The sequence below is a fragment of the Zonotrichia albicollis genome, chromosome Z (assembly GCF_047830755.1).
Source record: "Zonotrichia albicollis isolate bZonAlb1 chromosome Z, bZonAlb1.hap1, whole genome shotgun sequence".
NCBI classification, from domain to species: Eukaryota; Metazoa; Chordata; class Aves; order Passeriformes; family Passerellidae; genus Zonotrichia; species Zonotrichia albicollis.
Window position 1 is genome coordinate 17,671,510 of NC_133860.1, and position 25,147 is coordinate 17,696,656.

The 25,147-nt window shown below is 40.0% G+C and overlaps 1 protein-coding gene across 3 annotated transcripts in view; it reads left to right on the forward strand.

Moving 5' to 3' along the window:
- Window positions 1-25,147, forward strand: part of RAI14 (retinoic acid induced 14) — an 85,277-nt gene that overhangs the window by 43,908 nt on the left and 16,222 nt on the right. For all 3 annotated transcript variants that reach the window (XM_014268324.3, XM_014268326.3, XM_026794616.2), the window contains 3 exons: window positions 4,421-4,551; window positions 21,280-21,368; window positions 23,117-23,181. In XM_014268324.3, the coding sequence (XP_014123799.2) occupies window positions 4,421-4,551; window positions 21,280-21,368; window positions 23,117-23,181 (285 nt within the window). The remainder of the gene's footprint in view (window positions 1-4,420; window positions 4,552-21,279; window positions 21,369-23,116; window positions 23,182-25,147) is intronic.

Below are 25,147 nucleotides of genomic sequence, written 5' to 3' on the forward strand. Positions count from 1 at the left end.
TGCTCAGGTTTGGGGTTTTTTTACTAGAATGCTACATACTCAGTTGACTAACTTGTGTATTTGCAGCAGTCTTACCATAAAACAAGCAAAAACCATCTCCAAATAAAACAAAAGAACCCCCAGCTTTATTGGTGATGAAAAGTACCTGCTTAGCTATTGGTTTTGTTGCTCTTGTGCTTTAGTCAATATATTCCTGAAAACTGTGCTGCTATTTTGTGCTAGCCCTGAGTTTGAAGTGTCTGTGTAGGTTGGCTCAGAATGTGGAGACCTCTCTGACGTAAAAGAAAACTCTTTTATGTTACCTGAGTGAGTGGTGTATCAGAACTGAAGTCCCCAGGGGCTGTGTGGTGGCTGGTGCCGTGCTATTTGGATGGGATCTGAAGGCAAGGCATGTGAGGAATCTTTAGATAGAGGGGGCAGTACGTGGTGCACAGCTGAAGAGGGGGCAGCAGAAATGGGAAAGTTTGGGGACTGCAGTGGAGGAAACACAGTGGGTTTATGAAGCTGGCTGTCCTGTGCTCCTGGCAGAAGAGAGCATCTCCCATGTGCCTGTTTTCCAGGAGGGACAAATGCTGGTGCTGCATGATGGGTGTCAGTTCAAGGTGGCTTCTACAGTGAACAGTAACAGGGAGTACCCGTGTTTTGCATCATCCCAGCAGAAGTTACCCCCCAAGTCTTTGGTGTGTACTTGATGACGTGTGACTTGTGGGGTCAAAACCAGGCTAATATTACAAGAGATTCCAGAAATGTAATGTAATGCAGCAGTTACTGCCTGTTCAGAGATCTGGGTTTTCTGATCTGCTGTGGACAGCAGTGCCTGTGCAATATTTGATTACATGAGGCACTTTAAGACCACTACTGACTTAAATATCTCCTACTTCTTGACAAATCCTGGGTACAGTGTCTTTCTGGGTGTCATATGTATTCTGTGTCCTTTGAGATTTTTCTTCCCCTGAAGAAATGGACAGTAGGGCTATGATTCCATATTGAAATGAGTTTTTGAGAGTCCATTCTATGCCATTTATTTTATTAGCTGTACCTTTAACTTTTGAAATGCATAGCTGGTCTTTGAGCACAATGGGGAAGAAAATACCCAGTTTGATCCTATCAGAGGAGTATTTGAACAACAGTTGATGCTTGCATACTTGTTTCTTCAGTGTGAACAGATTTGTGTATAATTTAATTTCAAAAATAAAACAAGATGTGTAAACAGTTTTTTGTAGCTTGCATAAAATTGACATTTCATCTACAATTACAATGATGGCACTTTACTGATGTCTTAGAGTGGAATCTTTATTGCTTCAATAACTTTGTGTGAGCAATAGAGTGTGATGGCTTTTAAACATCTTGGGTAGGACACAGATATTTTAGTTTATAAATAAGCATAACTCTGCTGCACGATGATAAAGAAACTGCATGCATTCTGTCGTTTTCCAGAGCAAAACTAAGTTTCAGGTACAGTAGTGTAATGGATGTTAAACATGCAATTGCAGGAACAAATATAAGTGGATTTAGGTATGTGGCAAGCTCTAAAATTACTCCTTCCTTTAACGTTGCTTGAGTCACAATGCTTGAAAGAAGAAACAATAATTAGATATAGAATTGAAAACAGAAATCTAAAATGACTGCCAAATACAGATCTAGCCTAGCCACCAGCCTCTACCATGTTCCTCTAAGCAGGAAAAGGAATTAATTCTCCAGCTCTGTGTGAAAAATAAAGATACATTGATAGTCTTTCCTTGACACTGAGATACGTCTGATACTACTGATTGTGTTTTCAGGGTCACTTAATGGTTTCTCCAAATTCAGTTCTAGTTATTTCTCAAGTACGAGGAAATCTTTTTAGCTGTACAGATTAGTAGGCAACAGTTTTTAGTTTTTAGTTGAGGCCTCATTAAGTCTTTCCTTAATTATGCTTGTGTGTGAGTGTTCATTTCAGGATAAGGAAATGGTTGAATACTGCAGCAAAGACGAGTTAAAGAATCTGGTCTTGTAAAGAGTGATTCCATATGTAATAAAATGGTTTACTGTTAGCATGAACATTGCTTTGCATCGTCAGAATCACTTTCAAAATACTCCAGGGTTCTCTATTCAATATCTGAGTATCTCCTCAGTGCAGCTTCCTCACTACATAAATACTGAGGGGTAATTTGGGACACAGCTGTGTTCATTCCTATTTGGTCTGCGATTTTAATGATAGTATAATTATAGATGAATACAGTTACCACAGAAGCTTCTCAAAGGGGAAATTGACACTTTATCTCAGTTATTTCTTAAATACAGGAGTCAGTATTTGTATGCTTACTTGCTTGTACCAAAACACTGAATATTGGATTATATGTCAATAATGTTTCAATTTAATAGCTGGCTATTGAAGGAGTATTCATGAAACTGTTTCTTGAAGATGTGGCCATTTTGTACTCTAAAGCTGAATGTTCTCCTGAAAGCTGTTCTGCCAAGGATTTTCAGCTGTCCTTGATCTTAACATTTTCCTGTAGTTTATTCAATTTCATGTTTCAAAAGTAAATTGGTGATTTTAGGTAGTATTGCATTGGATGTGTGTGTAGATGAAGCTTGATTCATCAAATAGCCTGTATTTAAATATCTTACGTGACTGAATAGTAAAAAAGCTCTGAAACAGGTCAAACTACAAAACAAAAGACATACTGTCAAATAAAGAATGTTAACTTTAAAGTTTTTTATTTACAAGTGAGATACATTTTTTTAAACATCTGCTTTTAATAACAGGCTGCCTTTAAAGCACGAAATTCCCCAAATGCAGAATAGGCAATGAGTCACATTTTGGGTGGAGCCTGCTGCTTGGCTGGCCACTCATTGTCATGGAGTCTAAATATTGCTTAGAGAAACAATTTTTTTTGCTGATGTAATTAGTGCTCCAGAGTCTATAGAAATTTATTGCAGGGCCATAGGAATAAAGACTATAACCTGCTGGGTGCACTGACCCACCAGTCATTCAGTGCCATAACAGAGTGCGGTTGCTCTGTCTGCATGCCGCTTCCTTTGTCGGAGCTGCCATTCATACTCCTGGTTCCAGGTGGTGTTCTCCCAGCTTGTCTGCTCTCCTGCCCATACTCTCCCTCATAGTTCTTTTAATTTGTTTTTTAAATGACTTTGAACCTGGAACACTTTCCTCCTGTTCCTCCTGTTTATCAGGGTGTGAGCAGCCTGTGGGGTTAGTTCAGATAAGTGCGCACATCATACACTTTTCCTCTCAAGCCCAGACAGAGAAACGTCAAAGGAAGAAAGTCTGTATAGAGCATCAGGACAAGGTGTTGAGTGTGTGTGTTGTTGGTGGTTTTTATTAAATATTTCTCAAGGTAGTAACATGAATTCAATAATTCCAGAGGATGTGTACAAATCAAGTGCTCATGAACAGGCCGTCATGCTGGAGATGAGCTGACTGATGTCAAAGAGAAAGCAACAGCTGTTGAAGTTAACTCTCCTGAGTGTAGCTGGGTGCTAACACTGCTTCAAACACAGCTTTTAACTGCCCCAGATTGTTTTTCTTGGAGACTGAACACTGTTGTTAGTCCAGTTGTGTGCAACTTTCAACTCCTTTTCCAGAGCTCATTTTGCTGTGATCACATGGAATACAGAAGGTTAACTGTCCTCTGTTTTCTTAGGATCTTGTGATTCTACTTGGAAGTCTTTTAGAGGAAATAGGCCATTGTCCTATTCAGACCATTCAGAGGAGGAGAGACATCAAGTTGGGAAGTCATGTCCTGTTCTTGATTCAGCTGCTGAGAGTGTTCAGAAAGATTTAGTGGATTAGGTTTGGAAAGATCTGAAAGTAGGGTGGCTTTATTTTCTTTCAGTAGCACTGTGTGAGTGGTTTGTTTGTTTATTTTAAAGACCAACACAGGATCAAAAACTCAATAAAGCTAGCTGCAGTCTGCAAAGGGCAGTCTATTAAGCCATTAGCCTCTACAAAATGTGAGCTGGGAAGAGCCTTTAATATGGAAAGTTTTGGCTGGTTTGGGTTGTTAGGGTGGGGTCTGGATAAGATGAGGCACCTCATTGCTTATCCATGTGATGTATGTAGTGAAGGTCCAATGGGGCCGGTACAGCTCTGAAATGGAAACCAGGACTGGAAAAATAAAGAAGAATGCTTGAAAATACAGTAAGAAAATATGGGGTTTTTTCCCCTGCACTTCTCATCTACAAAGTTTCCAAGTTACAGTTCATCTTCAGTCATCGCATAGGCCCTGGCTTAAGCCATCAAATCCTTGGGAACCTCTGCTGCACAGCTTGCAGATTGCTTTTATGCGGCTTTGTCTGTGCCATTTCTTTGGGTTGGGCTTTTGTTTAAGAGCTGATAAATGCATGCGGGATCATTTTGAAGAGCCTGTACATGAAGCTGGCACTGATAATATTTCTCCTTTCGTTTCCTTTTGCTCAGACCAACGAGTGGAATAAGAATGACGATCGGCTGCTGCAGGCGGTGGAGAATGGAGACCCTGAGAAAGTGGCTTCACTGCTGGGTAAAAAGGGAGCCAGTGCCACCAAACAAGACAGTGAGGGCAAAACTGCGTAAGTCCAACCAAAACTTGTGATTTAGTTCGTGGGAAACCCCAGCCCTAGAAGTTTGCCACTTCTGTGATTTAAAAACCAGATACTATCCTGAAAATGAAGATTTCTTTTTCTTCTGAAGCACAATGCATTCTGCAAGTCTTGATTTTTAATTCTATATTAAAATGCCATTTCAAAATCATAAACCCATTGAGATAACTTGAAGGTTAATAAACTACTGGGTAGAGTGGGATTCTTTTCAGACAGGGTATTTTCAAATTTCGTGGCACACTGTGGATTACACACTCCAAAAGGCATTAATCTTCGGGGATATTTTTTTCCCGTGGACATTACTTTAATAGGACAGAAACTAAGATGTATTTTCATGCTAATGGGTTTGACTGAGCTGAAACTATGGTGCGTTTTAAAATCCTGCAGATGCTAAGGATTTGCTAAGGGTTCCTTGTTTTGATTGAAGTGTGCTAATAAGAGTTTTGTGTAAATGAGATTCCTTTTGATATATATGTCATATATATTTTCTGTTCTTCTTGTTCTCCCACAAACATTCTGAATTGTGGAAGATAAAAGATTTCACTAAGAAAAGTACAGCCAAAAGATTGTTATCCTTGCACTCTTCTCAGTATGGCGCAGAAAGATGATTTGGTGGATAAGTGAGAAATAGGTATCCTGTGACAGAACAAAAACCTTGATAAAATTCTGGACATATATGGGGAAAAGAAGGACTTGGAAGGGCAGCACAAAGCAGTTTATCCCAAACTCGAAGTTCTGATAAATTACCTCTGGATTATATATATTGAGTCATACTCTGCTTCTTTCTTGGTCTGGTTCAATTTCCTACATCTGCTCTATTTCTGCTCTGCATCTGAGGGAACTGAGTGATGGATTGACTCATAGTAACCTGCAATTTCTTACTGCAGAAGTCCAAGTCATCAATTACGTCAAGCAGGCTTTCTCCTCCATACTTTAATAGGTTTTTAATTTTTAAAAGTTGCACACATATGTTTTTCTTTTGGCCATTGAATCTTCAGAATTACAGCTGAATTAACATTTCATGTTTTTTGCAATCAACATAACTTCAGACCTCAGTTCTTAGGATCTTCTTAAACTGCACTCTGTATGCACTGTATCCAGTGTAACACCTACTTTGCAAGTTTCATGTATAAACTGATACTATGGATTTCCCTAGGGAACCACCCAAGACTGAATTTATCAATATCTCTTAACTCTAAGAATGTAGCTAGGTATTGGTGCAACAGTTTTTGAGCTTTGCATGGTTACAATAAAAAAATTCCCATTTTCATTCTTTGACTGCAGCTACTAAGAAGTCGGTAGGCATATATTTATATGAATGATGGTGTTACTAATAATGAAGTTGCAAATACTTCTTTCGGTTGCTTGGAACAAATATGAGTTAGTGCTATAAAGATCTCTGCTGCTTCTTGTTCTGTGTGCTCATTTGACTGTCATTTACTTTTAAAATTTTTTCTGTATTGTGGTTTAAAAGGCAGCTTGAGAGAGAAGAAAGAAAGGCAGTGTTGCTGTGATGCAGAAGTACAGCATGTCAAGTCTCATTCTGCTTCCAGTGCTTTGGGAAATTTAGCAGACCTGCTCAGGTTATTTCTGTCTACATTTTGAAAGATAGAGACTGACAGGTGTGGGAGCAATGACACTAACCTGGAGAGACATAGCTACCAAAGGTGGTGCAGAAATGTTCTCCAGCATGTCTTGTTGCTATTGGGCTGTGTCTTGTTTGTGTTTTTATCACTCCAGAGTATTTTTTTGGTGTGTACAAAATGGAGTTCAGCCATCATTTCTGCATCATCTCCTGTGTTTGCAGTATGGTGCCAGTGCTTCATTCCTGCCATGTGCCTAGATGCCTGACACAGCTGTTTTTGCCAAGCCTCAGAAGCTCTGCTTAGAGACCCTTCTGCAGCCCAGCACTGAGGTCTGTTGGTGTGCTGCAAGAGCATGGTGCTGGTTTGTTGGCTACCCCACCTTAACATCAGCAACTCACGTGCTGGGAAATCGTGATCTGCGCAGGGCTTTTTGGGGGAGCTGTCCACCCTTATGCTCAGATTTCACAAAATCACAGAATGGTTTGTATTAGAAGAGATCTTAAAGATCATCTCATTCCAAGCCTCCTGCTATGGGCAGGGACACCCCCATATGGCCATGTTGCTCAAAGCCCAGTCCAATCTAGCCTTGAACACTTCAGGCATGGTTCTTCCACAACCTCTCTGCTCAACCTCTTACAGTGCCTCTCACCTCTTTCACAGTAAAAGATTTCTTATTACATCATTTAAATCCATCCTTTTTCAGTTTGAAGCCATTCACTTTGTCCTATATCTTTATGCCCTTCTCTCCAGCTTTATTGTAGGTTCTGTCTTAGGTACTGGAAGGTGCTCCAAGGTCTCCCCAAAGCCTCCTCTCATGAGCCTTGCACATGGAAAATAAGGCATGATTGGTGACAGACACCATGGCTTCAATAAAGGCAAATAATGGCTGACAAAATTGTTGGCGCTCTGCAGTGGGGTCCCAGCTGTGGTGCATGAGGGCAGAGCAACAACACCATCTGCCTGGACTTGTGCAGAGCACTTGACACTGTCCTGCACAGCACTCCTGCCTACAACCTGGAGAGACATGGGATGGACCAGTGCTCCCTCTCATGAGGGCAGAGTAGAGAGGCAGAATCACCTTCCTTGACCTGCTGCCCACAGAATTATTTGGATGCAGAGCAGGGTATGATTTCTGTGAGCTGACATTGTCAGTTCATGTCCAGCCTCTTTTCCACTAGCACCCCCAAGTCCTTCTGGGCAGGGCTGTTCTGGGCCTGTTCATGCCCAGCCTGTGTTTGTGCTTGGGTTTGCCCTGATCCAGGTGCAGGACCATCACTTGGCCTTGTTGAACTTCATAAGGCTCATGTGGTTTTGCTGGTTACGTTTTAGAAAGTTGTCTGCAGTGCCATGTGGGAAGGGAGGTCTTTGGATGAGTGTTCTATTGATCCCTGTGAGTACATATTGATGTGTTTGTTTACTTAGTTAGGATGAAGCTGTCTAACCAGAAGAACCTGGTGGATTCAATTACGTAACACACTGCAAAATGTGATTAAAGACTTTGGAATGTGCTTGAAAGCAAAAAGGAGAAACAATTACACATTGCAATACAGGTTTGTTAGCTCCATTATTGTCTGTACCCTTAAGGTGTGATGTGTTTCTTTTAAGACTTTTCTTTCTCAGTCTTTTTGTTAACAACCCTACAAACAAAATTTACAATGCTGTCCAGATTTTTGAGATATAGTAATATAGTTTATTATTTTAAACAGAATGTGGAGAGGATAATTTTTCATGCTTAGAGGCTTCCTATTATAAAATGCTTGAGCTGAGGAACAGAGGCCAGGAACAGAGACCAGCTCTGGAACAGAGGACAGAGGAACCAGAGACCAGCTCTGAGGGTATTCTTTATTGGTCCTGTTGTGTACAGTATGTATCATCCCACTGAGTCCTGCCATGATGTGCTCCAGCTTTGGCTCAGTTTTGGACATTACCTCCTAAATTTCCTCTTTGTGTCCTTTTTAATCCCTATCATTTAGGTCCTTTATTTTGTGACTTGTGGACATGCAATAAAATGGAGGTGCTTAAAATAAGGAGGTCTAAGTACCTCATTAATTTAAGGTATCTACTATTAAGGTAGATATTTCTTAGAGACAATATTTACAAATTTTCATTAGGAGGTTTAACTCCTCAGCAGTATCTCTTTAAAAAAGGTACTTAACAAAGACCTTGTCAGAGTAATGAATTTATAGTTTTTTAAGACTTGGTTGACTTTCCACACCGTCACCCTGCCTTTGACTAAGTTCTTTCTATAAACAATAAATCACTTTTAAGACCATGGAGCAAATCCACTTTTGGCATAAGTTGACACAGTCCCATTGTTGCTCCCACTTACATAGCACAGACTATTGCCAAGCATAGTTGTAATAGAACCTATCTGGAAATCTGACTCTGTCATTGTAGTCTTACTTTGCCAGATAGGTTGGTTGGTTTTTCTTTTGGTCCAGCTTCCTTAAACAAAAATACGTGGCTTTCCAGCTTGGAGTTTGATCGTTTAAATCCACTTAAACTAACAAAAAAAGGGTTTTCAAAAAGATCCGTTTCGGGAATGATAGGATTGGATTCATTCATGTGCTGCACTTTCCACAAGATCAAGTGTTCAAATGGGCTGTTATTTTAAGAAGCTACTGCCATTATTGAGGGGAAGTGGAGGGATGGGGGTGGGGGAATGATTTTGGAAAGTATTTACAGTGTATAAATGGTAGCACTTCCTTATCCTGAAGTTATTTTGTCAGTGTGCCAGTCCATTACTGCCATGTTTGCATGTTTCTGCAAGGTACTAAACTAGAATTAAATGCTTTTGGCTATTAAGGGAAACAATAGATCTCTGTATATTTTTTTTAATTTGCAATTGAATCAGTTTTTGTTCAATAAAATTACTCTAACAATAGTACAAAAAAGCTTTAGAAACCTCTGCAAATTTGTGCTTTAAGGATTCTTTCACAAAACTACTGCCAATAGCAGTTAATAGAAAAGATGTATTTTCATTTGAAAGAGACTCTTAATGCCTTGGAGGCTGAACTAAAAATAAATTTTGGAGCATATTCCAACTGCAAATACTTGATATTTATTATGTACATAGTATTCATTTTTGTTTTCTTCCTTTTGGATCTTACTGAATAAGGAGGTGGGGACAAGTTGCATGAAAAACATCATTTTTTGAAAAGTAGATAATGTTTTAATTACCTTTGAGAGAGAATGTTTCCTTCTATGTAATAATATTTACCTTAAAAGAAGCTATTGGAAGAATACATGGAATGATAGAACAATTTGAGTCGTATGGGACCCACGAAGATCATCAAAGTCCGAGTCCTGTCCCTGCACCTGACACCCCAAGAGTCAGACCATGTGCCTGAGAGCATCGTCCAGACATTTTGAATTCTGTCAGGCTGGTACTGTGACCTCTGCCCTGGGGAGCCTGTTCCAGTGCCCAGCCACCCTCTGGGGAAGAACCTTTTGCTGATACCCAGCCTAAACCTCCCCTGACTCAACTTCAGGCCATTCCCTCAGGTCCTGTCACTGTCACCACAGAGCAGAGATCAGTGCCTGGCCCCAGTTCACTCTCACTTGTGAGCGTGTTGTGGCTGCAATAGGTGTCAGTCTCAGCTGCTCCTCACACAGCTTCCCCTGCAGACCATAGAGCAAAGGTCAAGGCACCTGCTCAGGAAATTCTGTTTTAGGAGTAAAAAGGGAGGATAGAAGTTGTTAGACTCCAGTAGGTGTGGCCAGCAAAATAGCAACTATGTCCCTGCCAACGAGGTTGAAGGAGGCACAGACTTTCCTAGGCACTGTGGGGTTTGGAGAATGCATATTCCAGAGCACAGTCAGACTGCAGGCCTCTCTGTCAAGTGACATGGAAGAAGAATAATCTCAAATGGGGCCCTGACCAACAGGAAGTTTTGGAACAAGTTAAGCAGGAGATTGCCTGTGCAGAGACCCTTGGGCCAGTCAGAACAGGGCAGGATGTGGGGAGTGTGCTGTACACTGCAGCCAAGGAGAATGGTGCTTGAGCCTAGGGCAGAAGGGACCTGGAGAGACCCGAGGATGACCTCCTGGCTTCTGGAGTCTGGGATACAGAGGATTTGAGGCCAGCTACAACCCAGCCGAGGAGATTCTGGGAGTTCACGAATCTGTTCAAGCTACCTCAGAAGTGGTGGGCACTGAAGCACAGGTTGCAGAGCTTTATGTATAAAGCCTGCTGGCTTTATATATTGCTGAATGAGAGAAATGAACAGTGCCCTACCTCTGCACTGACTTGTGGATGTTGGCAAACACTCTGTGGTTGTGTCTGGACCGACAGAAAAGGAGCAATTGGTAGTGCAGAGGGAAAACTGTCTGGGTTTCTGAAATGTGGCAAGAAATCGCTGCCCAGGTAGAGAAATTGGCTGTAAAAGTGCATCATGTAGATGCACACAAATGCAAGGGTCAGGCTGCTGAAGAGCTGTACATCAATTTGATCTCTGAGAAAAAAAAAATTACTTTTATCACAGTATTTGATTTCTGATGGTCCAGATGGTCGCAATAATGTCTAGGTTTCTGAACATGGACAAAGTAAGAAAGACCACAGGGATCTCAACCTTTGTTTTATCTCTGTCCAACAGACTGCTGAAATCTGGTTCTTATTCCAAATGTCTTGTGAAGTTTATTTCCATGGGAGATCTGGGTGTAAAAGCTTTTGTCTTTCTAAATATTTTTTGAAGTTCTTTTTAGGTTTAAATCATGATTGTTCGTTTTTTGTCCCCTCCCCTGCCCTGCAGCATTGCTAGGGATATAATTTAATTAAGATGTTGATATTAAGTTTCCTGAAAAATTGCTTTCAACTGTAGACAAATGCTCAGTAATGCTAGGCCATGGTCAGATAAATGTGTCCACTGCCAGGATACTAAATTGGGCTAATTAACTTTCTATTATGTTCAGTATGAGCTGATTGTTAATGTATGGTGAGAGGGAATGCTTTTATCTCCACAACAGTGGAGCAATACTTCACTTTGATTTCATAATCAAATCATGGCAGTACATGAAAAAATCCACACTGCCTACAAACACCATTGAGAATCATGCAGGCTTTTAAATGAGATCCATGCAGGGGAATTCATGACAGTGGTTTGTTCCTGGCTCTTGACTGAAACTGTGTAGACCATTTCTGATGGTTTTGACCCCTCACTTGACCCTTCCAACTAGAGTTGGAAAATTTCATGATCCAGTTTTTAGTTCTTGCCTACACTTTTGATAGAATTTGAAATCAACAGCATCCAGGCTCTATCATTTTTAAAGTAATTTTTATAGGATATTTTAGCATTTTTGTACCTTTATGTTATTTGTGAAAAAAAAAAGAGGCCATCTTCTGAAGAGACAGAAATTAATCATCTTTAGTTGTGTTTCAGTTACAAAGATCCTAAACTTTTTACTTTATCTCTTTAGTGATTTCCTATGTTGTAAATCAAACAAATTCCATGTATTTAAAAAACAAACTCCCTATTCCATATAAAGTTCTCTGAGCATTAAGAATCCTAATGGATTTTGCATCTTACATGCATGGGGCTTCATGCAGATGATATCTAAAGTTCAAAGACAAAACAACCAGTCTGCAATTTCTTGAGCCAGCTTGTGTCTTCTGTTCTAAGTTTGCTTTTTCACACAGCTGATGGCTATTCTTAAGAGCTCTTGTATTTCATTGTCTTTTAGTGGGACTGTCTTCTCAGAGGGAAGCAAATCCTCTTCTGAAGGGCCCTTGTACTCGTGTTTGGGTAGCCTGTGAGCCTCCTGCCCACAGGCAGGATTGACCAAACCTGTACTGCAGCATGAGGCAGCCACTGGAATTCCCTGTTGATGCAGCTCCATTTGCAGAGTTGCCAAATGCCCAGATTTTGCCAGACCTGGCTGGCTTTCAACAAGTTTGTCAGTTGCTTGGATCAGAGGAGAGCCTGGATGATTGGGAGTTTTTGTATGCCTGGGTTGAAACAGCTGCAGTTTGGCTCACGTGGAGGCAAAACCCAGCGCCCCAGTTTCCCCATTCCAGTGGGGAATGCTGTGCCTGCTCCCTGCACTTGTCCCATCTGAGCTGGCAGGAGAGCCATGAGGGAAGCATGCCTCTCGTGGGTTGGGCCAGAATCAACCTCTTCAAGGCTGGAGGGGACAGGGTTAAGGCTGCAGTTGTTTTTCAGATTTATATCTACATAATGGGCTGCAGTTGTTTTACATGTTTTTCAAAGACTTATGCAACCAAATGAGTTGTATGTGTAGATTTTAATTATACCCACTGGCTGTTACTGGCTTAAAAATGTCCTCTAATCTAGGAAGGGGAGCAGACAGCCGAAACAGAGCAATGTGCAAATGTTGAATTTACTTAAGTTTTTTTTAATCTTCAAACTGAGGTCTCAGGCAGTAGACTATGCTGGTGGCTGCTTATTTACTGGACTTATGTTTCACTCTCTTTTCTGCTACGTTCTTTACAGGTCCTGTGTTAGGAAACTGCTGAAAGGTAGCTGGAAAGTAACTGAAAAATTCAGAAAAGCTCTGAAGTTGCACATGCCTGTGGCCCAGCCCCTGGTTGTCTCCCAAAATATGGAATCTTAAGTAGTATAGTTATTCTGAAATACAAAATAAAAAGTACAATGCCATAATAATCCAAAGTGCTTCTTCTAAAAAAATATGAAGTGGTCATACTAACCAGGGGTCTTTGAATGTGTTACAAGTAGAGTAATTACTATGAGTACATGTTATTGCTCTTGGTTTGCAAATATCCCATGAAGTAAAACAAGTTCATTTTGTACAGCTTAATAAAAAAATAAGTACATCCAAACAGTTGCTTCAAATCTGAAGAGATGGGAAGTATGATGAGCCTAAAAGGTAAGAAACCTCAAGGACAACATATCCTGAGCTATCACTTGTCAGTATTCCTCAGGTTCATAAGGATATTTCTGCTCATCTGTTCTTGGAGAACTAGATGCAGTTCTTAAGTCTTGCTGGATTTTCATGCTACAAAACTATTTGGTTTAGATTAACCTTTATGCAATTGCTCTTACTCTTTTGAACCTTTTCCTGGCCTCTTGTTATACCAACATGGTTTGGGATTAAATTACTCTAATGTTCATGACTTCCCATTTACAAAGGTGATTATCAGCAATAACAGGCAGCAACACCAAGTGAGTTTTGTTGGAAGATGTAATTGTTGCTCTCATCTTTAGGCTTAATATTAACTTTGAACTCTGTTGGGCCTTGAAAGGTCTGAAGATAGCTAGCTGGTTTTACCCAGCTTCTGGAAGAAAGTTGTCTTTACCTGGGCACATCCTCAGGGATTTCACCCTATGCTAAAAAGATGATGTGCCATTGGGCATGTATACTGAGAAGGTATCTGAGCACCTGTTTGGACCTTATACATGGAATGTGGTCTTAAACTATCAGGAGTAATCTTCCCTACCTGTCTGCCTTCCTTGGCTTTGGAGGCTCAGGCCACGCTGCACAGATTTCTGGGCTCTTTATGCTTTCTAAGACTTCGTCGTTTGTCATACTTTGCTATTTTTCTACCCTACAACTCCATTTTTTTTTTACTTTTGAAAACCACTGCTTTAAAAAGTACTACTTTTTACTACTCCAAAAATAAAAAAGTGTGTCTAAATTTCAGACTTTCTGTCAACACCTAGGAATGCCTTGAAGCTTCTGCTTGCAGAATCTCTGTTGCATTTCGCTGACATTAGTTCCTGAGGAATTTTAAAATAGACACTGTTCAAGAAACTTTTTGTGGTAAATCTAAATTGTGAGCACTTGTGTTTACAATTAATGGTACATGGAAGGAAAGTCCATGCATTACAGACTTGAAGTGGGAGTTTGTGTTAATGTGGTAATAGAGTTTGCCAAAGAAAACCATATGTGAAAATGGGACTGCTAGAGCACAACCTGAGAATGAAAAGTATAAAGCTGCTGGGGATCCCAGTAATCTCTCTGAAGAGCAGCTGGGTGGATATTTTGCTCAGTTTGAAGGCTAAAATCAGGAGTCTGTAGCTTGCCAGCTCCTCTGTTGCGTGATGCAATTGCTTCTTTTCTACAAGAAAACAGCCATTAAAGAGGCTTGCCTTTTATTTATGTCCTGTAGCTTGAGGTGTGTATGATTGAAACAAGACTTTTCATGCTATGATGTAAAGATGGAAACTTTATGGGAAAACTGCATCGTTTTGGTTTCAGTGGTGGGTTTTTTGGTTTTGTTGGTTTTTTTGTCAGCTGTCCCAAAATACATGCTAACACAAAAGGGGCATGCAGGATTTTTGTCAGAGGCTTCTGTGTGTACTGGGGCCGGGCAGATGCCATCTCATATTAAAATAGAAGGATACAGACTGTGCAGCACTTCACTTTACTGTGGCTGGTGCTAAAGGGGAGAGAGGGGAAAATAATCTCATACAGCTCTTGGTAAATCCATACCTGCCTCTGTCAACTTCTTAAAATCTTGCACCGCACTCTAGAAGTTGTTTGCAGCAACACATTGACTCAATGTTTTAAAACTCTAAAAACATAATTTTCTCAGCTTGTATTGGTGCCAGCTCTGATTTGAAAACAAAAAGTATTTCCTTTCTTCCTCCTAAGATAATTTTTGAACTCTTTTGGAAGCATGGATGCAAGTGACACGATAATGATATGGAATGCCACCATTATTGAAAAGCCACATTTTTTACAGTTGCTCTTGGGAGTAGGTAAAATGGGTGCAGTGTGAAGCTGTAATTTTTATTTGTTTAAAGAAAATAATAAAAAATCCCCAAGGAACTGGTAAGTATTGATAGTGATTACCTGTAGATGTCTGATTTTCTTTTAAGACAGTCTGATCTGCCAGACATCAGTATGGCTCCTCCGTAACTAAATTACTCGTTCTACCTACAATATATATTGTCTAAGATGTGTGACAGTATCTTGGTAATGCAGTCAGGAAAAGATGAAGTTCCCTTTGACTTTCATAGCAGAACATGAATGGTTGAATTTTAGGTTTAAGGTGAATTCTACCTGCTGCTCCTTATTTTTCATGGGCAGATTGCCTCTGTGCTGTGTGATGAAGCAGAGGAAGGCAGCTCTGGTTTCCAACTGGTTTTGTTTCCTGTGCCAGCTCACCAGCCACACAGTTACCTGCCTGCCTGTGCTGGTGCAAGGAGGAAGCACAACCCAGAGAGGGCTTGCAGAGAAATGCAGAAGATGCCTCCCACTTCAGAACTGTTATGGAGCTTTCCCAATCACTTAATCTGAGGATGGTAATTTCTCTATTATTAGGTTTGGGGTGTGTCAAAAAGGGCTTACTTTCAAAATTGTTTTGATGCTGATAAAATCTCAAGCCCTTCACCAATCAGTAAACCATATTCTTCTACAGCGACTGGTCATGGTGCTACATGTGAGAAGAGGCCACACTGGACTTCCTCCTGTGTGACACCAGCTATTCTCTTCATGCACAGAATGTGCTGCGCTAGTGGTAACTCATGGCCCTTTCTCCTTCAGGTCAGGTCTTGGTGCTTCTGCCACTCAGCCTGTGGTGGAAAGCAACCAAAAGCTGGATATCATCTACTGTGTTTATTTTAGCTGTTGTTATTGAAGGAGGTGTAGAGGCCTTGAGGGATAGCACTGTAAGCTAGGTGCTGCTTCTAAAATATATAAAAGCTCCACTTAGTTCAGAAAGTCAGCCAGGTTATCAGTAAGTCACTTTGTGGCTGAGATAGCTGGTGAATTGCTTGCCTGTCTGATCTGGTAGTAGCAAAGCTTAAATGCATTCAATTTCTATTTTTTCTTTTATTTAATCAGCAATACATGGTCTCTATGCAGCTTTGTATCTTTATCATTCTTGTTTGTTTGTGTGAAGGTATTGGTTGGTGGGGAAACTATAAATCATCAGATTGTTGGAAGGCAAGTTAGACTTTCAAAAAGTCAACAAAGGGTTGACATCCATTAGAAAATTAAGAGGAATGATCTGCCTTGGGGAGGGATGTTTTTACTCAAAATAAACCTTGACAATGAGTGTATATGAGTTCATAGTGTTTTTCAAACATGATTGCACTTAAAATATTTTCAGAGCACTCAGATTGAAATTGCAGAGAACAATAGTATTATACGCTTGCATATAAGTTTGACTGGTTTCCATGTTTGTCATAATAGGAAATAGCAAATACAATATTCACTTAGCATCCATAGTTCAGCCAAATTCCTTATTGGCTTTGGATTTTGGTAAGTAGTGTGTTGAAGTGCTTTCAGGCCTTGGAGAAAATCTGTTACAGAGAATGCTAATTCTGCCCAGAAAAAAACTCTGGAGCATGACCTTGCCAAACAGAGATTGAACCCTCTGATTGGATGTAATTCTGCCTTAGCCCCCCCCCCCCATTTTTCTTTTTGCAAATGATAATTTCTTTGTTAGAAGGTTATTGTCTTAAATTAAGGCTTAATATTTATTTTTTTCCAATTTTATCATGTTTCTCTTTACTTTTACAGCACTTCCCCTAGGTATATGGACCACCCAGTTGTTTTAAGCCAGCTGTCAAAATACCATTCAGTAAGAGGATTTGCAGGAAGCAGCTCTGCAAATGGTTAAGAAGAGAACCTGAATATAGCAGAGCCATGTCTTACTGCTAATACCACCTTAGCAATTGCCATCAGCTACAGTTTTACAAGTCTAACCCCTAAATGTGGTTTATTTCTTTCTACTTACGGTGTAATGATTTGTAAAGAAAAGTTTTATGTGAGCTGAGTGGTAAAAATTACAGTCCTTTTTAATTTGAGTTAGACTGACATTTAAATAATTTTTGGAAACAGTCATTCTTGGTCTTTTGTCAAAGACTGGCTCTATCTGAACTCTTGTGCTTTGTCTGTCAGATGCTGGTTAAAGAAGTCTTCATTCCCTTGCTGGTTTAATATTGTGACCAAAATGGGGAAAAGGTCATTTGCCCTGAATAAGGCATGGGCTGTTTAGGACAGATGTAAGTGCTTCACCTGGTGACATATCTGTAAAAAATCTGCTGCTACAGAATAGTTTAGGGATGTCATACACAGCTGTGTCCTCTGTTCAGGCAGCAAAATGCCTCTATCAACATGGGGCTTTTGTTTGAGTAACATTTCAGGTCAAGAAATTTGAGGTCCTGACAAGATTTTGAGGTGATAGCCTTCAGCTGAACCTCAACCTCATGAAATGAGTTCACTCTCACTCTAAAAGTCTGTTTACTCCAACTGGGCTTGCATCCTTCCCAACTAACATAATTTTTCACCTTTTCTTGTTAAGTACTGAGTAAATATGAGACCTGTATACTCCCAGTAGGAAAAAGCAGTGTCAACCTACTGATCTTCCATCTGCCGCAGAGGCGGGTCTTGAATCACTGGGAATGGTAGCTGCTCCTCTGCTCACTGAAACGTCTGGATACAATAAAAAGAGACCATTCTGCTCCTCAGGAAGAACAGAGATGTTTTACAGCAATAAAAGTAATCTATCTCAAAACAGTTCAGGCTGAGCTATCAAGATGTGGCTCTAAGTGGCAGTAACAGCTTACCTATTGTGAAGGGAAAATGAACTATGTTGTAATGGGATTTTCAGCTGAATGAGAATCCAGCCCCCAGTATGGTCCTTGGTCCAAATGAAGTCTTACATGCTTGTTTTTGTTTACCTAAGTCATTGCACAACCAGGAAATGGGAGGAAAAGTTGTTTGCTTTCATATCAAGGAGAGTTTATTCATAGGAGATGCAAGTAAAATGCACCACTCCTTAAGGAATCCAGATGGTGAGAACTCCAGTACTTGGAAACCTGCAGTTTTTGCCTCAAGTATTTTAGGAAATTATGTAGCTTGTTAGGAATTATTCTGAAATGACTGTCTACAGTCTTCTTTGTTTCAAGAGCCTGCCTTGCTATATAGGATTCTTCAGTATTTACTACTCAAGTGTTTGGGGTTTTTCTTTGTTTGTTTTGAGTCGGCTATTTTGTTTGGTTGATTTTTTTTAACTTCAAAACACCTTCAAAAAAAAACCAAACTAAAAAAAAAAAAAACCCACACAAAAAAACGCCCAAACCAAAGCAGGCACTATTAACTTTAAAATCAGAATTGCTTCTTAAGGGGGAGGGTTTGTCCAGCACTAATAGTTTAGGTTAAATATGACTGTAATAGATTCGTTCCATTCTGGAGTTGTTCTCTCTATAGAGCAGGACTCTCTTTTCTAAATCTGCAGTTAAGTAACCATGTCCCCCATTCCCTTCCAATTGCTTTGAGACTGTTAAAAAAAAATATCTCACTACAGGTTTATGTTAGAGATAGTACCAGAACAAGGATGCAGAGAGGAGACACACAGCAAGCCGTTCTTTGTGAAATAAAACATCTGCGTGTGTGATGACTTGTTGAGAACTGCCATGGGAATTGTTTTTGTTGGTGGGATTCATGTGTTCATAGGAGCATAGCCTGAAAAAAGTTATTTTTAATTTTCTCTGATATCTTTTTGCAGTCAGATTTTACCTAAATAAAACTTCTTTAGCACTTGCATGTTCATGTTGCATTTGGCACCGTGCTATAAAGTCTGTCCATAAAATCTCAGTGCCCCAGATTTAGCCAAGTTATTATTATTCAGGTATTTATTATTACTATGAATATTGTCAAATGTAACTTAGCCAAGTGTATGCTTCACAGTCTTCCTAATACATAAGAGAATTTGATTGTATTTTGTGTTTACACAAATGTATCAGAACATGTTTTGGTATTTTGCTGGTATGTTGTGCTGGCTAAATTAGAGGTGTTGGAATTTGTCAGACTCCTCTTGTGTCCCTCCCCCAGTCATTTTCCCAGAGCCTGAGAAACCACTTCTTCCAAAGAATGTTTACACAACTTTGCATTGGTCACCAAGTACATGAAGTTTTGATTTTGAATGACTGGAGAACAGACAGCAGCAGGGCTGCTTGTGCTCTTGGACGTGTTAACTCTTCAGTTTGATTATGGCAGTAGAATTTACAGGATGAACACACAGAATGCTTTTATATTTGCAGAGAAAGGTTCCAGGCCTAAGTGCTGCCTGTCTGCCATTTACAATCAGCAGCAGCTGGTGTGGAAGGAAGGACTCCTCCTAGGAAGTGAGGTGTCTGCTGTACTTGGTAGGCAATTCTGTCCAGGACTTCTCCTGTTTTGATTAATTCTCCTCTCTTTGCAAGATGTTGTCTGTAGATCTCTTTCTCTGCTGAGTTTTCAAGAAGTCTATGGCTTAGAGAAACACGGTGTTGTCATTCACAGACTCTGTGTCTGAAATACCCATTTCATTCCTGCCTGTTGTTCCAAGTTTTCCTGGTTAGGCTGAACTTTTGGGGTTAGCTTTAACACTTAAAGGAAGCAGTTGTTCAGAATATAAACTCCTAAATATATTAGTTGATGTGGCTCCGTGATTTATGATGTTTCTTTTACATTCCAGGGGAAAATCCCTTTTACACAGGGGTGCATAATTTAAAAATTATTACCTCCTTCAAAAGATATTAAAAACCATCCCAGGAATACTGGCTTTTTCAGTTTGGTGCATTTTTGAGGATGGTTCTAACTTTCCACACACAAAGAAATAGTAATTAGAAGTGTTTTGTCTTTAAGTTTTGTTTTACATTACTCCCACTGAAAAACTACTCTGTGCGCATCAGACTGATGTTGGTAGGACTCAACATGGGTAGCAGGATGTCTGCCCATATCTTAAAACTTGACAACACTGGTATGTTATGCATCAGGAGGATATAAACTTCTCTGTTTTCAGAAGTTTTCCCTTCATTTCTGCTTCAGGGCAAAATGAAGTCAGCAGCATCTCTGTAGCACTGCTTCTGTGAATGTTGATGTGCCCAGCCTAAGGATGTCAAACATAAAATCTCAGCTGTAGAAAGACTTGAATTCAGTATAATTTCTTTGGTTTGCTCTGTAATTACATCTTAGGTAATTGATGCTTAGAAGTGCATCCTGCCATGGTGTGGTTGGTAATGTCTACAGTTTCACACTGTTTAAGCAAGCAAGTTCTTGGGATGAACAGCAAAACCACAAGTGTAAAAATACATCTCTGGCACGATCTCACAAATATTCTGTAGCTTTGTTTTCTCCAGATGATACTCAGAGTAAAGTGTTTTCCCCCACCCATACACAAAGGAAAGATGAGTTTTATGAAGGACGGTGCAGAAATACAAGGTAGTTTAATTAAGGAAATGCAGAATCATGTTTTAGAGGAACTAAATTTTGTCCCCTGAAAGGGGAAAATCTAACTAAATCTGACTACTCTGACTAAAATATCTAGAACAAAGTCAGTTATTATGACTGTTTTCTTTATTAATTTCCCAAGCCCAGGCATTCTTTGCGGTTGTATTATATCACTAGGGACATAAGTTTAGAAATTGTGAGACGAGATGTACATAAAGTATATAATATGAGCTGATGAGACAGCAGCCCATGTAAAATCATAGAATCATGGGGTTGTTCTGGTTGGAAAAGACATCTAAGATCATTCAGTCCAACCATTAACCCAGCAACTAAACAGTGTTCCCCCACCAGTGCCACATCTGCCTGTCTCTTAAGTATGTCACAGAGCCTTCCAGGGATGGTAACATCACCAACTTCCTGGGCAGCTTTTTCCAGTGCTTGACAACTCTTTCAGTCAAGAAATTTTTCCTCATGCCCAATCCAACCTCCCCTGGTGCAGCTTGAGGCCATTTCCTCTCATCCTATCCCGAGTTATCTGGGAGAAGAGACCAACCCCCAGCAGGCTACACCCTTCTGTCAGGCAGGTGTAGAGAGTCATAAGGTCCCTCTTGAGCCTCCTTTTCTCCAGACTAAACATCCTCAGCTCCTTCAGCTGCTCCTCATATAACTTGTTCTTAAATCTTTGCCAGCCTCGTTACCCTTTTCTGGACAAGTTCCAGCACATCAGCATCTTTCTCATAACGAGGGTCCCAAAATGAACACATTGTCGGACCTGCAGTATGGAAGTATGACTACAAAGTCTTTCTGATGTGCCATCTCACTTTCAGAGCTGTTATCCTCCTGGGAGGAATTGGAAGGATACCAAAAGATCTCAGGACAGGGAGGAAAGAATTTGCCAGTGTGAAGTTAGTGAATGAAAGAGAAAAGATATTTTAATAATAATAAAAGACATGTAAATGCTCTCTTCCAGTTTTCACCTGGCAGCCACGAAAGGGCATGCAGAGTGCCTCAGGATCATGGTGACACATGGTGCAGATGTGACAGCCCAAGATGGTGCAGGTATGTCTCTCTATACCAGTAGCATGATACACTCAGTTTGCTTATATAGTTATTAATGTGCAGAGTGAAAACAAAGATTTGACAACTTTGCTTTTCCTCACACACCCTGTAGGAAAAGCAGTTGTAACACTGCAGGTTTGGGCATATTTGCTTTCCTGCACAGAGAATTCAGAATCTAAAGTCCTTAAAAACTTTTGTCCTAATGCTATAAATTTCAGTGTTTGTAGTGGGCTCCAGATATAAAATATATGCTTGATTTTTTTAAATTGTTATTTTTAAGTGAAAAATAAAAAGAGAGCAAGAAAATAATTATCCTCCCCACCTCTTCTTATTATTACAGGTTGCATCAAGATCTTCAGTTTTACTTTCATGTTTATCCAAGCTATTAATCCCATTAACTTTACAGGAGTTGCAGTAAGACAATTCTTCAGGATTATGACTCAGTGAAAACAGCTGATACAGGCCAAAACAGAGCTGAGAGCTGTTAAGTATGATGTCTCAGTTCTCAAAAGTCCTGTGCTTAATTACTGCTCTGCTAGGAGAGTGATGGTAGCTGAATTTGAAACTGGCAAACTCTTCTCAATAGATTTCAGTTGACACATCTTCAGAATCTGTGCCCAGCATTTTCTCTGGCTAGCTCAGCCACTGGGATGACCTGTCAGCATTCTGTCTTTCCAGTAATGATCTGTAATTGCTGGGCTCATGAGTTCTGTTTTGCCACTTACTGCAGCCTGAGGGAATCTCTGTCTTATGTGGGAATCGTTTGCCTCTATATATAAAGTGTCTGTGATAGTGGAAGAAGCACTCATATTTTATGTAGTGATAAGGGAATATATGTACCTGATACAGACTATAATTCCAAACTCATGCTTCACCTTGCCTGATGAATTGTTGGTCACTTGGGTAGTAAAAGGTTGCCTGCTTGCTTCCACCTGAGAGTGTCAGCCCACTACTCTTCAGTGAAATCCTTCTATGTGAAGGTCACACCATTTGCAATGAGAGCTTCCTATCACAAGTGTCTTTGTCTTTACTGAGTACTAAATCCTGAGTCCTTCTTTTCTTAGTTGCATGGATAATTTCTGCTTTTGCTGTCTTGTTATCAATTTCTCAGATGCTCTGTAAGATGAAGCTGGAGGAGAGACTTCAGTGTTTCATCATAAATCCATAATCAGTAAATCATCATGAATTCAGCTAAATGAAAACCAATGCAGACCTGTAGTTGATAGAGAATAGGAAATCTGTGAGGTGCAAACCAAAGCAGGCCTGTGTTTGAGTCTTCTATGTCTACTTCATGGGTGACACAAACTTAATATATTTGTAGGTGGTGCATTTGGCACGTTTTGTTCTTGATGCTGGGCATGCTTTCATTGCCAAATACCAAAAATCATGACACCAACAGACATCCGTGTGCAAGGGAGGCTTTGTAATATCGGAAAATTGTTTTCTAAGAAACAAGACATAATGTACAATTTTAGACTTGCTTCTTCCTAGGTGTAGTCTGCTACAGTGTTTGTGTCACTCCTTTATATGAATTAAGACTAAGATTATTCTGTTATTTGCGTGAACAACAAGTGGTAAAGACATTCTGCTTGATTTAGGTTTTTACTTTATTTTCTCTACCCTTACTTTTTATGTGTTGTGATAGGAACAAGACAGATAATCCAAGATTTTTCCTTTGACATGAAAGGTTTTATTCCTGTGCTTTGGCATGATTGAATAATTAATTTGCTTTGCTTTTATTCTTTTAGGGCACAGTGCTTTACATCTTGCAGCAAAGAACAGCCACCCTGATTGCGTTAAGAGGTTACTTCAGGTAAAAGTAAAATCAAATTCATTTTGATTTTTGAGATTTTCATTTGCTTTCATTAGACTCATTTTGTGCTAATAATCTGCACCACACTTCTATACTGTTCTATCTCCTCAGCATCAAGAGAGGTGCATCAAGAGTTTAAACATAAAGAGTTTAAGGACATTGTAGGCACTGTGAATGGTTGATAGAAAACAGTGTATCTTCCCTGAGTGGTCTGCAAATACAGTTTTCTATGTCCAGCTGCTCTGACATAGCTTGGTTGTGTTTCAAGTGGTTGTAGCTTCAGTTTAACTTCCTGTGTTTTGTCTGTGTGTTTGGATGACTTGGAATTAGGATGGATTAAGAGTTACAGGGGCGAAGTTTTTCACTTCTGGGGGGATTCTGATAATGTTCCACTGGAATGCGTTCTGTCTGTTCACCACAGAAACATTTTCAAGTTTAAAGTAAAAAAGAGATGAAAACAAAGTAGTTTAGATCCAAAAATCATATGGAAATAATAGAATCTTCAGTGAAGTGAGGTAAAGGACAGTGAGTGGTTAGAAAGGGAGTTGAAAGAATGGGGAGAGAAAATAAGAAAAACAAAAGTGAAGATGAACAGAAAAATCTCATTGGGTTGAAGGTGAGTGTTAGTAAGCAAAGACATTGTCCATCTCAGCTTCATTTCAGAAATACAGGTAAGTTTTCATGGTGGTGATCAGAGAAAAGAACAGATTTTTTGAGGTTTGGAGTTATCAGATCTCAGATAAAATAAAGAATACAGACTGAGAATACGGATGAAATAATGATTAACAACCCTGCTGGAACACGATGGTGCAGATAAAGAATAGCTCCTATATCCCAGCCTCCAGATTGTTCTTCCCTGGTTGCCTCAGGGCTCTCCAGCTGTCCGGGGACTGACCTCTGTCAGTGTCTGACAAGGCAGGGTCCGGTTTCACTGATTCCCACCTCCACCCGTTGCAGGCTATCTGCCCAGGGTTATCCTCCGCCCGATCCACGTCGCCATCCGGCCGTGGCTGCTGGCATCGCAGGCAGCTCAGAACCAGCCGTGCTTAACGCCAGGACCTGCTTCTGTTCATGTTATTCTGCTTTCATTTCAATATGCAGGTTTATAAATACATTCCTAAGTGCAGACCTGTTGGTGATATCCTCCAGTAATTCATGCTCTTAGGGTTATCTTATGTGGATCAAAGTGTGTGTGCAAGGAATGTCTGACTGGTGTTTAGCTAAAACAGGCTGAATAATTATTTTACACAGGCGGAATTATGACATTTTTGTTACACGATGTAATGGTCTACGTGATCCTGTTTTCCTAGATAATCACAGGTGTGTGGGAGACAGTGCTGCATGTAAAAGTCAAAAGTTACAATGTTTGTTTTCTGGAAATGAAAGCAACCAACTGTCCAATAAAAAGCTTTGAAACTTGTGAAGGGTTTAGAGAGCCAGTCCTGTGAGGAGCAGCTGAGGGAGCTGGTGGTGTTTAGTCTGGAGAAAAGGAGGCTTAGGGTAGACCATATCACAATGAGAAAAGAGGAAATGGCCCCAGGTTGCACCCAGGGAGCTTTAAGTTGGATAATCGGAAAACTTCTTCACCTGGAGGGATTTAAGAGTTGGGTAGATGTGAGAATGTCTCAGTGGTTAACTTGGCAGTACTGGGTTAACAGCTGGATTTGATGATCATGATGGCTATTTTCAATGAACCTAGGTTTCTATAATACTCTGTCTTTGCTGTAACTAAAACAAAAATCTTCTGTACCAAAATGAGCCTTGACAAGGATTTGAATTTTTTTTTCATTAGTATTTATTGCTTTGAAGTCTAGATTGATCAGCAGCATCTGATAATTGTAATGCAACAAGATATAACTGGATTGTTGTTTAAAAAGCTGGATTGTTAGCTTTAAAAAGCTAATGGCTCCTTACAGCATTTGACAGTGGGCCCATGGGAACCTCATGAACTTTAACAAGACCAAAT